Genomic DNA, 13462 nt, shown 5'->3' with positions numbered 1-13462 from the left:
ATCCATCCATTGCCCCACTCTCTCTCTCTCTCTCTGTCTCTCTATCCATCTATCATCCATCCATCCACCCTCTCTCTCTCTCTGTCTCTCCCTCTCTCTCCATTCATCCGTCCATTCATCCCCCTCTCTATCTATCTATCCATCCCCCTCTCGCTCCCTCTATCTATCTATCTATCTATCTATCTATCTATCTATCTATCTATCTATCTATCTATCTATCTATCTATCTATCTATCTATCTATCTATCTATCTATCTATCTATCTATCTATCTATCTATCTATCTATCTATCTATCTATCTATCTATCTATCTATCTATCTATCTATCTATCTATCTATCTATCTATCTATCCATCTATCCATCTATCCATCTATCCATCTATCTAATAGATATTAATAGAGTCTTGAACCAGTCATGATGTGCTATATATATCACTATATTGACACTTACTATGGTACTCATTATGTCATTGGATGCTCATATGGTACATGACAAAAAAAATAATTTAAAAATTATAAACAAAAAGGGGTAGGATTTAATAAGCTTTGCTTCTTCCTACTCCTTTTGGACATGTGGAACTGTGAACTGATTATGGGATGCATTCAATTGTAATCTGATGCATGTTCAAATGAAATAAAACCATTCCCATTCCCATAATATATATGAATACATGATGCAGCGTACCTGTACTGGGGCAGCTGAGGAGCTGGTGAAATCTCCAGACAAAAGGTCCAAAGCCTCGTTGGTATTCAAGGTCGGCTGCATGAAGCACAAACAACCATGTATGATATAAACATCTTCATCATGCCGTGAAGTCTTCATTGTAAAATATGTACGTAATCCTAGTCCTACCTCAGGTTTAGGAGCAGGTAGTTTCTTAAGTTCCTCCTCATTAAACCTGTACTCTGGAGGAATGGTGTCCTCCTTCTCCCCGACAAACACACCCTCCTCCTCTTTGTGTTTGTCCTCCTTTTTTTACACAGAAAAGGCAGTCAATTAAATCTTGTGAGTGACCACTAGAGATATTAATAGTTATTAATAGTCAGGAACCTACAGAGACAATATCCTCAGGTCTGAGTTTAGGGGGTTCAGGATTTAGTTCTGGTGTTGGTAGGGTGTCGCTAAGAGCACTGAGAGCATCCAGAGGCAGGGGGTCAGCCTGTGAAGAGAACAATCAGAGGATCCGGACTAATAAAATTTGGAAGTAATATGATTTAGTGATGTTATGAAAAGTCTGACACTGACCTGAGTGGACTTGGGTGTGGCAGGAGACACAGACACCGTAGGAACAAACGCCGGGACTTCAGCTTTCTACAACAACAGAAAGAGAAGTTTGAAGTTCTTGGTCTGCTCTGATTGTGAGATCTACTGTGTACCTGTGTAGGAGCGGCTGAGGAGGTCATCAAGTCCCCACACAGAAGGTCCAGGGCCTCGCCGGTATTCATGGTAGGCTGGAGGAAAACACATTTTCAGAAACTGGTCTGGGAGGAAGTGGAGAAGGAATATCTGGGCTTCCCTGCTTATCCCGACTTCGGATAAGCGATAGAAAATGGATGGATGGATGCTTTTAGGCTGTCATGTGATCAGTGCACCCAGGGTTCAATTCCACCCTCGGCCATCTCTGTGTGGAGTTTGTATGTTCTCCCTGTGCATGCGTGGGTTTTCTCCGGGTACTCCGGTTTCCTCCCACATTCCAAAAACATGCTAGGTTAATTAGCGACTCCAAATTGTCCATAGGTATGAATGTGAGTGTGAATGGTTGTTTGTCTATATGTGCCCTGTGATTGGCTGGCTGGCGACCAGTCCAGGGTGTACCCCGATCTCGCGCCCGAAGACAGCTGGGATAGGCTCCAGCACACCCGCGACACTCGTGAGGATAAGCAGTAAAAAATGAATGAATATTTAATATAATATATACTTCATATTTAGGGCTATTAGGGCTTTTTACATTGATATTGTTTATTTTAATATTTTATTTTTTTGTATGTTTAATACGCATTTGCATTGTCTGTTGACATTTTGTACATTTTGTGTTTTTACTGCACCTCAAGATAGTAAAAACCATTAAAAACCTTAGAATTTTTTGTTATTCCTACTATAATTTTATATTACAAGGAGTACAGTGCAATCAGAGCGTCGGACCGAGTGTGGGGGGGTGGGGATGTAGCGGTCACAGCGTCGGACAGGGGGTCGTAACGCCGGATCATAATACTTCAGATTTCAAGGTACGTCATCACGTGTTGAGTGGGAACGAACGTGAACATGAGTGAAAGGACTGACTCGACACAGCCGACTGGGTCTATGCACAGGGGGAGATCACATAACCAATTGACCAAAATGAACGAATCTTTTACTGAATGAACCAGAATGATCCGGTTCACTGAAATGAACGGTTTTGCCCACCACTACAAATGATCTACAATCTCACCTCAGGTTTCGGGGCAGGCAGTTTCTTGAGTTCCTCTTCGTTAAACCTGTACTCTGGAGCGATTGTGTCATCCCTCACTCCTACGAGCACACCTTCCTCCTCCTTGTGTTTGTCCTCCTGCCATACCCAAAAAGGAATATGGAATCGGGTACCAGCATGGACACCGTGTAGATTGGATACTTAAGATGTTTGCCTACCGAGACAATGTCTTCAGGTCGGAGTTTGGGTTCAGGTTTTGGTTCTGGTGCTGCCAACATGTCACCAAGGTCATTGAGAGCATCCAGCGACATGGAACCCCCCTGAGGAGAAAATAAGGAATGGGTGTTTTTACATTTACAGTAGATCTTAACTCAAATAATGTGGTCATGCAAAAAGAGTAATATGGATACATGGAAAGAAATAAACAAAAATGGCCACTGACCTGATCGGTCTTGGGCTTTGTGTCCACTCCAGCCTTCAGAGAGAAGTTAGTCGAGGCTTTTTCCATTTTAGTTTCTTGATCATCAAGTGGAGAAACACACACGGCTTTCTACACCAAGAAACAAGAAACAAGGTTTTTACATCAGATGGAGCTGCTGTGTCCAGCCCAGGCTTTTAGCTCGATGGCTAGCGCTTTCGACGTACATTCTTCTAACCCTGGTTCAAGTCGGTTGGATTGCATTTTTAATTGTTCATTCATTCATTCATTTTCTACCGCTTATCCTCCCGACTGGTCGCCAGCCAATCATAGGGCACATATAGACAAACAACCATTCACACTCACATTCATACCTATGGACAATTTGGAGTCGTTTTTTGGAATGTGGGAGGAAACCGGAGTACCCGGAGAAAACCCACGCATGCACAGGGAGAACATGCAAACTGGAATTGAACCCTGGTCTCTTAGCTGCGAGGTCTGCACGCTAACCACTTGAACACCGTGCCGCCCCATTTTTAATCGTCATTCATTAATTTTCTACCGCTTTTTCCTCACGAGGGTCGCGGAGGGTGCTGGAGCCTATCCCAGCCGTCTTCGGGCAAGAGGCGGGGTACACCCTGGACTGGTCGCCAGCCAATCACAGGGCACATATAGACAAACAACCATTCACACTCACATTCATACCTATGGACAATTTGAAGTCGCTTTTTGGAATGTTTTTGGAATGTGGGAGGAAACCGGAGTACCCGGAGAAAACCCAGGGTGGAATTGAACCCTGGTCTCCTAGCTGCGAGGTCTGCGCGCTAACCACTCTTCAACCGTGCCAACCCCATTTTTAATTGTGTGATTTTTTTTAATTGTCCTACCTTGAAAGGAGCAGTGGGAATTCCAGTTGCCAAGGAGAAATTATCAACCTCCATCTTGGCTTTTTTATCAGCTGGCGGACACACTGCTACACTGGGACGAGCCGCAGGAGCGTCAACCTTCTGCAAACACGAGATGAAGATGTATTTATGTATGTAAAACACACATATTAGTGAATTTGTTATTTATCTAGCCTTACAAGGGGGGGTGCAACATGACTAGGGCCAACCAATGAGATTCTGTCCTTTGTCTGCATGCAAGAAAAGTTAAGTTAATATACTGAACTCCTGCATACTGTTATATAGCTTAGCATGTTAAAAATGTACATGCACCCTTCTTATGGTTGCTGATCTCGCAGCTGAGTACTACATGCTATACTACATTCCTGACTGCAGTGCAGTGCAGTGCATAAAGACTGACCTCCTGCTTTTTGGGTGCGGCTGGAACAGTTGAAGTCATGAAACCTTCTGAAAGGCAATCCAGGGCCTCGTCTGTGGACAGTGGTTTCTACGGAGAAATACACCAAGTCATCATCAGCTAACCTAGATATTAAACTACACCACTCTTTCTTTAAATAACAGTAGTCTGTTGCCGAGGGCAATACAACCCTCCCACTAGAGGGCACGTCTGACTAATTCCTTACAGGAAACAGAAAAAGATTAAATTCCATTAAGAAATATAAAACACTTATTACATATTCAACATTAAAATGCTTTAAGTGACATATTAACGCCACCAAAGACTAAAATCAGAACTCACACAAAAGAAAAAGGAGTGGAAAAGGAGTGGAAAAAATCATGAGACTCAAAAGAGGAGTGTCTTGATGCAGTATGCTGCACTAGAAACGAAGCAGTGATGACGAACTGTTGTTAGCTACGTAGAAAGTGATGCATATGTGGGCAGTATTATTATAGGATGTCAACATGGGACAACATAGGAAAGTTCTGTTCCACACTCATGATGGAACATGAATGTGGTTTCCCCAAAAGTTACCACAAAGTTGGATGCATAACATGACACACATGCTTTAACAACTTCAATGAAAGTCTTCCCCAACCACTTATTGGGAAATGAAGTCTGAAGTCAAACTATTTTGTCCTTATAATGCATGTTTGTGTTGGACAAGAGCCAACAAGATTCAGCAACAAAAGATGGATCCTGCCCTGCCTGCTTAAACAACACCCAACACTGCAATGCAACATTCCTCACACTAGTGTCGAGTGGGCGAGTCCTTTGAGCAGCAAAGATCAACAAACAAGGCAGTGTGTCAAGTTCACTTACAGGAACATCTTTGGGTTTGGTATCTGCAGGAAGTGGAGCCTACAAAATAAAAGTACATGAGTTTATTAACGCAAAAACTGACCAGTATCATATTTGAATATTAATAATAATATGTGATTTGTGCTCATGTACAGATTGGGGAAGGCCTTACAAAATTGTACAGTAGTCCCTCGTTTATCACTGTTAATTGGTTCCAGAACTGACGTTATAAGTGAATTTCCACGTAATAAGATTCATCCTTTCATTCATTCCTTTTTATCCTCACTAGGGTCGAGGGGGTGCTGGAGCCTATCCCAGCTGTCTTCTCCCGAGAGGCCTGGTACACCCTGGACTGGTCACCAGCCAATCACAGGGCACATATAGACAAACAACCATTCACACTCACATTCATACCTACGGACAATTTGGAGTCGCTAATTAACCTAGCATGTTTTTGGAATGTGGGAGGAAACCGGAGAAAACCCACGCATGCACGGGGAGAACATGCAACATGTGTAGACACAGAGATGGCCGAGGGTGGAATTGAACCAGGGTCTCTTAGCTGTGAGGCCTGCATGCACATTCATTCTTTAATAATATAATTTTTTCATAGCTAGAACATAAAAACCCTGTTTAGGACATTCCAAATATGTTTTTTTTAACATTATTAGAGCCCTATAGATATAAAATAACACCCCTACAGTCACCTTTACACTCTTATTACCAAATATAGTAGATATAATCAGAGAAAATAAGCAATTTAAGACTAGAATTTAAGAATTTAAGGCTTGTTTGTGTTGCAATGAACAGGAAATGACGTTGGGTTAATATATAGTTGGATTTGCAGATATACAGTATACATGGTTGTATATTATCCTGTACATAGAACTGACCATTGCGTCATATCTGTATTCCGGTGGCAGCGTGTCGTCTCTTTCTCCGCACTTGTTAGCTTCCTCGGCTGTGACGTCATGCTGTGACATGTGCAACACACAATAATTCACACCAGAGCCATGCAATCACATACAATATCTGATCCCTTTGGGGGGGGGGCATGTATTTGTACCTCTTTGACCTCTGGACCAGTAAATACAGGTTGTTTTGGGGTGACAGGATCAACTGGTGAGAGTGTATCGGCCAAGGCATCAAATGGATTTACTGGAGGTGCCTGAACATGCCACACGTGTAAGCACAGTAGAGCAAGCAGCATGCTATCATGCCTTCCATGGCCGAATAACACATGTCTACCTCTTTGGCGCCTGTTGATGCTGCCTGGGGAGGGACTTCCACTGTCACCTTTAAACAAGAATAAATACGAATGTGTCATAAAAAAACATAAAAAGTGGAATTTTAAGTCATACTCAATGTTTGGTGAATAAAACAGTGTCCACAACATTAGGTACTAATTGCATTGCACATTATTGTCTTAGGACAATAATGCTGAATTATTTATTTGCATTTTTTTCAATTAATTAATTATAAATACAGGTTAAAATGCACACAGCATACAAGTACCACTGTAAAAAAACAACAACAATGGTTACACATGTTTTTTAACCCGCTGACTCTCGTGACTAGTGTATATGAATATATGCTAATGGTTTTATTTCATTTGAACATGCATCAGATTACAATTGAATGCATCCCATAATCAGTTCCCAGTTCCACATGTCCAAAAGGAGTAGGAAGAAGCAAAGCTTATTAAATCCTAACCCTCCATCTGGTACTTTTACAATCAGTAACTGTTACATTTGTTCACTTCCTGCTTTCATAATTTTAATTTTAATTTTAATTTTAATTTTAATTTTAATTTTAATTTTAATTTTAATTTTAATTTTAATTTTAATTTTAATTTTAATTTTAATTTTAATTTTAATTTTAATTTTAATTTTAATTTTAATTTATTTTTATTTTTATTTTTATTTTTATTTTTATTTTTATTTTTATTTTTATTTTTATTTTTATTTTTATTTTTATTTTTATTTTAATTTTAATTTTAATTTTAATTTTAATTTTAATTTTAATTTTAATTTTAATTTTAATTTTAATTTTAATTTTAATTTTAATTTTAATTTTAATTTTAATTTTAATTTTAATTTTAAGACTCTTCATCTTTCCTCATGTCCTTCCTTCATATTCCAACATTTGTTCACTTCCTGCTTTCCTAATTTTAATTTTAATTTTAATTTTAATTTTAATTTTAATTTTAATTTTAATTTTAATTTTAATTTTAATTTTAATTTTAATTTTAATTTTAATTTTAATTTTAATTTTAATTTTAATTGCTTGTATTGTTTCTTGAATTGGCTCATCGTTGTGCATCGTTTGAGGTCCTTACTCAATCCATATATTTTTAATACTTTCTCACTCAATCCATATATTTTTAATACTTTCATAACACAACAAAATAAGCAAGTAGAACTTCACAGAGAGCATCAGAGGTAAAAGGAAGTAGATGATGCGAGAGTTCTACCTTGGCTGGTCCTTTCGGTGACTCTTTAGATGTCGACACGGCAACATGAGCTGACGCTAGTGAAGTTGCCGCTGTTCCCGTGGCGGTAGCAGAGGGCGTTATAGTCGGTACAGGTGAGGTCTACAAAACCAAATCCGTATAATTACTCAAACGCACATATTATCATAAACTCAGTCAGATGCTTCAGAAAGACGTTGTATGCTTCAAACAAAAAAAATAGCCTTTCATCCCCTGCTGAGCTCTGTGATGAAACGGTTACCTTTGACATCACCGTGGGACCGCCCCTCGTCCCAGCTGATGTCATGTTGACAACAGTAGACCCAGCGGAGGACATGTCAATAACAGTGGGCTTGGTGTTAGTCTACAAACCAAGGAGCAAGTGTTTAATGGATGTTTGGAGGTTATTTGTATCGTGAAAAGTCAGCTGAGGCGACACACAAGAAAAGAAGAGGTAGCGAAACTGGTGTTATAAGAAGGCTTATACAGCGGTGAGGCTAATTTATGGCTACTAACTACTACTAACTACCTAATATACCAGGCTGACTCACGGTGTCATCTTAGAAAAGAATGGTAAAATCATCGCACAGCAACTTAACACTCAAAGGGTAGGTAAGAAATATACAATACAAGTATTGTCCATCAGAGAGAGCCTCAGATGCAGCTGACTGAATCATAGCCAATGAAATGCTTTTTTCTAATCTCATATCGGTACTTGTATTTTATATTTCTTCCCTACCTTTTGAATGTTAGGTTGCTGTGTGATGATTTTAGCATTCTTTCTGATGGGTTGATGAGCTCGACATGGACATGTGTGGATAATAGTATGTACAATGTGGGTGTTGCTCGAATGGCAGTACGTCTTATACACCAGAAATTACGGTATTGTTGTAGCTGTAAGTCACAATACAAGTTGCTGACTAGCTTGGTTATTTGTATCGTGAAAAGTCAGGATATGGCGATAGCTGAGGCGACACACAAGAAAAGAAGAGGTAGCGAACAGTCAACAAGCCTCCAGATAAGCGAGCAACGCTACCCTCGGAAAAAAGGAAGCAGGAAGTTCCCGTTACACCAAAGCCAAGTCCCGCCACTCTCACTGTCAACAGCCAGCGTAAGTCTACCTCAGGACGAGTTTTAGGAGCCCCCTTTCCTGCTGTCGCGATGGAAGTACTTCCTGTGGTGCCACCTGTTGCTGTGGTAACCCCCTTTAGCTTTGTATCCATGGTAGCATCTGATGCTGTCTTCTATAAAGCACCAGGAGGGAACATCATCATCTGTCTGTGATTTATTGAGTAGGACGTCTAAGCTGTTATTCAGGGGTTGGGCTGTAGGGGGCGGTGGTGTTTGCCTGCTGGTTATCGTTTCGATGATTTTGAATGTATAACTCCATTATATGATGTTATTACGCCGTTTCCATGTGGATATTCTGTCAAATGGAAAACTGGCCTTACTGTTGAAATGCATTACTATGACATAGACTCTGACTTGAAACCCAACACGTCTGAAGAACGACAGCCAGCTGTAAGATGACCTGAAGAGGCATTAAGAGGGATGCAAAGGTCCCGACCTTAAAAGAGTCACTTATAGCATCAAGTCAAGCATGTCTATAAATAAACTAGGTTTAAAACCTTTGTTAGCAAGCCACGCACCAAATATATGCCATAAATTATTTAAAAGGAAATGTATACTAGTGGTTAAACAAATATATCTGTATCGAAATGTTTGAATCAAACAATACTGTAACCCAAAAACCTTAAAAAAACAGGAAACACTCCAACCTGAAATGTGTTTTTCAACGCTTATTGGTTATTGTTGCTATTTTTCTTCCTAATTGCTTATGCTTTTTAAGTTTTGCTGTATTGTCATTCATTAATTTTCTACTGCTTATCCTCACGAGAGTTGTAGGGGTGCTGGAGCCTATCCCAGCTGTCTTCAGGTGAGATTGGTCGCCAGCCAATCACAGTGTATTGTCATTTTGATCATTGTTTTTGTTTTAAATTTAACAATGTTTACATATAGCGCAGCAGAAAATGAAGCATAAAGTTAACTTTCAAAACTGTTATTTTGAATAAAAACAAATATTGGTAGTGTCAGTAACTTATATAAAGTATCAAACCCAATTACATTTTTTTGTATTGTTACACCGCAAATGAATACATATGAAAATGTACAAATCTAAACGTCTGTTATGCTATCATAACATCAAGTGCTGGAACAGGAAAAGCAGTAACAATACCGCTCATAGTTCGCATAACACAGGGGTCAGAGGTCGTCAAGACAGGAGAGACAACGCACGAAGAAGGGAAGAGGCTCACGGTTAATAAAGAGAAAAGGTTCATACCTCGCACTGCACAGTGGAGACCTGGGCTGCTGGTTTGGGCGTGGTCTGTCTGTGCTGCGACTGCAGAGACACAAGACACACAGACAAGTTAGACAGACGAAAACCTAACAAACAAACAAAACACTCTCATTTGTTTCAGGAGTCTGGGAATAATAAATATTCCATGAAATTCATCTTTGAAGCAGGGGGGGGGTCAATATTCCCATCATTATTTTATATGGAATAAGCCCATAAATCATACAGCGGCCAGTTATGGCTGATAGAGAGAAATTCTCACTCTCACTTAACTCTATGACATCATCACCAGGTGACTGTAGTTCTTTGCTAACTAACACAGTTACACAACAAGTCTCTGCCTTTTTTTATTGGCTACGGCAGCAAAACAATCCACCACAGTGCCAAAGAAAGTTGCAAGTGCGATCATTTTGATAAAGAAGGTGAGAAATGCTATTGAATTCCTCCTTTCTCTCCTCTCCTCCGTCTCCGCTCATCACTCTCTTTTTACAAACAATAAATATTCATTTATCCATTTCATTTATAATGGGTGATTAATGTAATCATATTAATGATTACTACAATGATTCAAGTGGTTAGCACGCAGGTGACTTGAGTTCAATTCCACCATCATCCATCTCTGTGTGGGTTTCCTCCCATATTCCAAAAACATGCTAGGTTAATTAGCGACTCCAAATTGTCCATAGGTATGAATGTGAGTGTGAATGGTTGTTTGTCTATATGTGCCCTGTGATTGGCTGGCCACCAGTCTCTAGGTGGAGCCCAGTTCTTTCACCCTGCGGACACCTTAGCGGTATTGATGCAGTCCAACCCAGTGTATTGTCAAAAGACCTAACCCAGCCTGTTAGTGAACATTATTAAAATGTTGTCTCAGCTCTTGTTGTCTCGCTAAGCGTTGCCAGGTGCTCTGTTGTGCCTTTCAAAACAGACTGTCAATCATATGCTGTACTTAACATTTGGTAGTCTTTCTGTAAAGATATTGTTGCATATGACGAATTTTCCTTCCAAAATATCATTAATGAGAGATTTGTGTGTTTTGTTAATAAACGTAACCTGTGTGAAGAGTGAACAGATATGTAATAATGTTAACTGATTCATTGATTTTAATTTAATCGTTTCTAGACGTGAATGAGTGCACTATTGTCTGCAACCAGCAGAGGTGCTGTTGATGGAGAGACACTACTAGATTGTAGTCTGAAGAAGAACAACATTAATGTCAGGTATGCTAAGTTGCAAAACATCCATGCAGACATCCAAGCATTAGTGTGGTCATTATGCCGTTAACTTTTTGTTGTCCGTGTTTAAACTTTAAGGCAAGTGTCATTTTTCTGTTGCAATATCGCAGACACCTTTTTGGTTGGTAAAGTGTCACACTGTCAGTGATTTCTTCACAGACTAGTGCTGCATGTAACACAAAATGGGTCACAAGTTAGATCAGAGCATGCAAATCACTCTCAATATTTGCCTTGAACACTAAAAAAAAAAATGCATTATATTCTTTGTCAACGTTCCATTTATCTAAAAAGACAAAAATAATGCTGTTTAAAGAAGTAAGTAAGCAAGAAGTGAGGTCACTGTTGCCTAGGGTATAACCCTACCACATGGTTAGTCATGTGGTTCTGGTTACAGCAATAATATTGTTGCTAAGTTAACAAAAATGTGCTGACGGAATTTGAATGCAAGTCTCAACAGATTCTGATGTTTTCATTATGATGAGAAAAAAAAAATCCCATTATGAGTACCGCTATACTTAAGTGTTATTCATTTATTTTCGGTATGGTTTTTGATGCATGTAAACATTATTTTATGATGGGTACAAAAATATACACTTTATAATGGGCATAACTGGACCTTCAATGCCTTGCTAATAGATACTTCAGCATTCTGGGATGTATTCTCGTTTATACTTTGAGCCACAGCAGGAACCTTGTAGGTATGACATGAATGACATCATCACCCTTTCCAACAAATCCACACTAAAACCACTAAGAACTTTCTTGTATTAGTTAATGTTAATCCCACTCAAATCAATGGGAAGTTGGCCAACAGGATTTGGTGACTCATTTGCCAGTTAGTCATATGAGTATTGTGTACAAATAAGGAAGGATGAAACCGATGCTACCATGTCCATCTCAAGCTGCTGTGACATTCTGCAGTTCATCCTTTCAACCCTCTGTGTGTGCTCTTCATGCATGCAAACAATATATGCAAACAGAACATTAAATCACAGCATTTGCTATATTATAAAATCAAATGTACACAGTCCAGGGGAATCGCCTTTCAACATGAACTACATATACATGTACATATGTACATACTGTACACAAACAACCACAGACATGTGCACGCCTTTCACTGATAAATATTAAAATAGCTCTATACACAAGAAAGCATATACCCTCCAGGCTCCATCTGATATGGAAACTGTTGAAATATTCCACGTGCACCCGAGCTGTCATTGTGGATGCATGTGCATGTATAAGTCATGCCAGCTCACAAAAAACAGTCATACAACATACACAGGCAACCTCTAAAATATCTGCAAACAGGCTGATTTCCTTTACAGTCCACGTGGATAAGAGCGGAATTTGTTTTCACCAGTTTCAGTTTCAAAATATCATTATAAGATGGCTTATACAACGGTGAGACTAATTTATGGCTATCTCGTGACATCTCCTTTACTTCAGAACTACTACTAATACTACTAACTACCTAAACGGTAGCTCTTTCTTTGACAGGAGTCAATCACCAGCTATCAGGGAACTCACAACAAGCTTGAGGTTGCAGGAGGTTACATTACTCAATATACCAGGCTGACTCACGGTGTCATCTTAGAAAGAACGGTAAAATCATCGCACAGCAACTTAACACTCAAAGGGTAGGTAAGAAATATACAATACAAGTACATTGTCCATCAGAGAGAGCCTCAGATGCAGCTGACTGAATCATCTGACTAGTTTTTTATTCTAATCTCATATTGGTGCTTGTATTTTATATTGCTTCCATACCTTTTGAATGTTAGGTTGCTGTGTGATGATTTTAGCATTTTTTTTGTAAGATTACACGGCGAGTCAGCCTGTTATATTAAGGAATGATCTCCTGTGATTTCTGATAGGTTGATAAGCTCGACATGGACATGTGTGGATAATAGTATGTACAGTGGGTGTAGTGGGTGTAACAAAAACTTCTCATTAAAATCCCATTATCCCAGTACATTTACATGATAATTATATGAAATCCCGAGGGTCTGTCGATGTGTCAGGTATGACAGATGACCTGGTAGTACAAACATCAGATTTTCATCCACAGTTATGATCATACATAAAACATGACATACTGAAAGACCATGATACGCCATATTTTGCCATAATACACTTCTTTTATTAGACGTAAAAGCTTGACAGATAACAGTTGTGGTGACCTTCGACCCAAATATGCTTCATGGAGTGGTGCAGTCCAAACATTCCTATACTTTTTCACAGAAATATATTACCATTTGAAGGAGCGTGCTGACGATCCATGCACACAATTGCAGCACACACATTCCTTGTTGAGAATGCAGCTTTGCCTGTAACTATGGCCAACTGAGCCCGGTCGGTGACCACTTGTGTTCCAAGTGAGTTCCACAGAAGAAAGCCCAGCAACAGGTCAAACCAAGTCACCAA

The 13462-nt window shown here is 39.4% G+C and overlaps 1 protein-coding gene across 16 annotated transcripts in view; it reads right to left on the bottom strand.

Annotated features, from left to right (window-relative positions):
• cast (calpastatin) overlaps positions 1-13462 on the bottom strand; it is a 36020-nt gene that overhangs the window by 7494 nt on the left and 15064 nt on the right. For 6 of the 16 annotated variants that reach the window (XM_058067537.1, XM_058067501.1, XM_058067519.1 and 3 more), the window contains 19 exons: positions 9783-9842; positions 8563-8685; positions 7704-7805; positions 7445-7564; positions 6220-6267; positions 6038-6139; positions 5865-5945; positions 4993-5031; positions 4132-4218; positions 3911-3961; positions 3714-3833; positions 2851-2958; positions 2627-2728; positions 2430-2546; positions 1378-1452; positions 1247-1312; positions 1056-1160; positions 854-970; positions 686-760 (listed from right to left, as the gene is read on the bottom strand). In XM_058067537.1, the coding sequence (XP_057923520.1) occupies positions 686-760; positions 854-970; positions 1056-1160; positions 1247-1312; positions 1378-1452; positions 2430-2546; positions 2627-2728; positions 2851-2958; positions 3714-3833; positions 3911-3961; positions 4132-4218; positions 4993-5031; positions 5865-5945; positions 6038-6139; positions 6220-6267; positions 7445-7564; positions 7704-7805; positions 8563-8685; positions 9783-9842 (1698 nt within the window). The remainder of the gene's footprint in view (positions 1-685; positions 761-853; positions 971-1055; positions 1161-1246; positions 1313-1377; positions 1453-2429; positions 2547-2626; positions 2729-2850; positions 2959-3713; positions 3834-3910; positions 3962-4131; positions 4219-4992; positions 5032-5864; positions 5946-6037; positions 6140-6219; positions 6268-7444; positions 7565-7703; positions 7806-8562; positions 8686-9782; positions 9843-13462) is intronic. The other 10 variants (XM_058067600.1, XM_058067567.1, XM_058067592.1 and 7 more) reach the window with 6 other exon arrangements.

The sequence above is a fragment of the Doryrhamphus excisus genome, chromosome 1 (genome assembly GCF_030265055.1).
Source record: "Doryrhamphus excisus isolate RoL2022-K1 chromosome 1, RoL_Dexc_1.0, whole genome shotgun sequence".
In the NCBI taxonomy this organism is placed as follows: Eukaryota; Metazoa; Chordata; class Actinopteri; order Syngnathiformes; family Syngnathidae; genus Doryrhamphus; species Doryrhamphus excisus.
The sequence above is the reverse complement of the archived record's forward strand: the minus strand, read 5'-3'. Positions and strand labels throughout refer to the sequence as shown.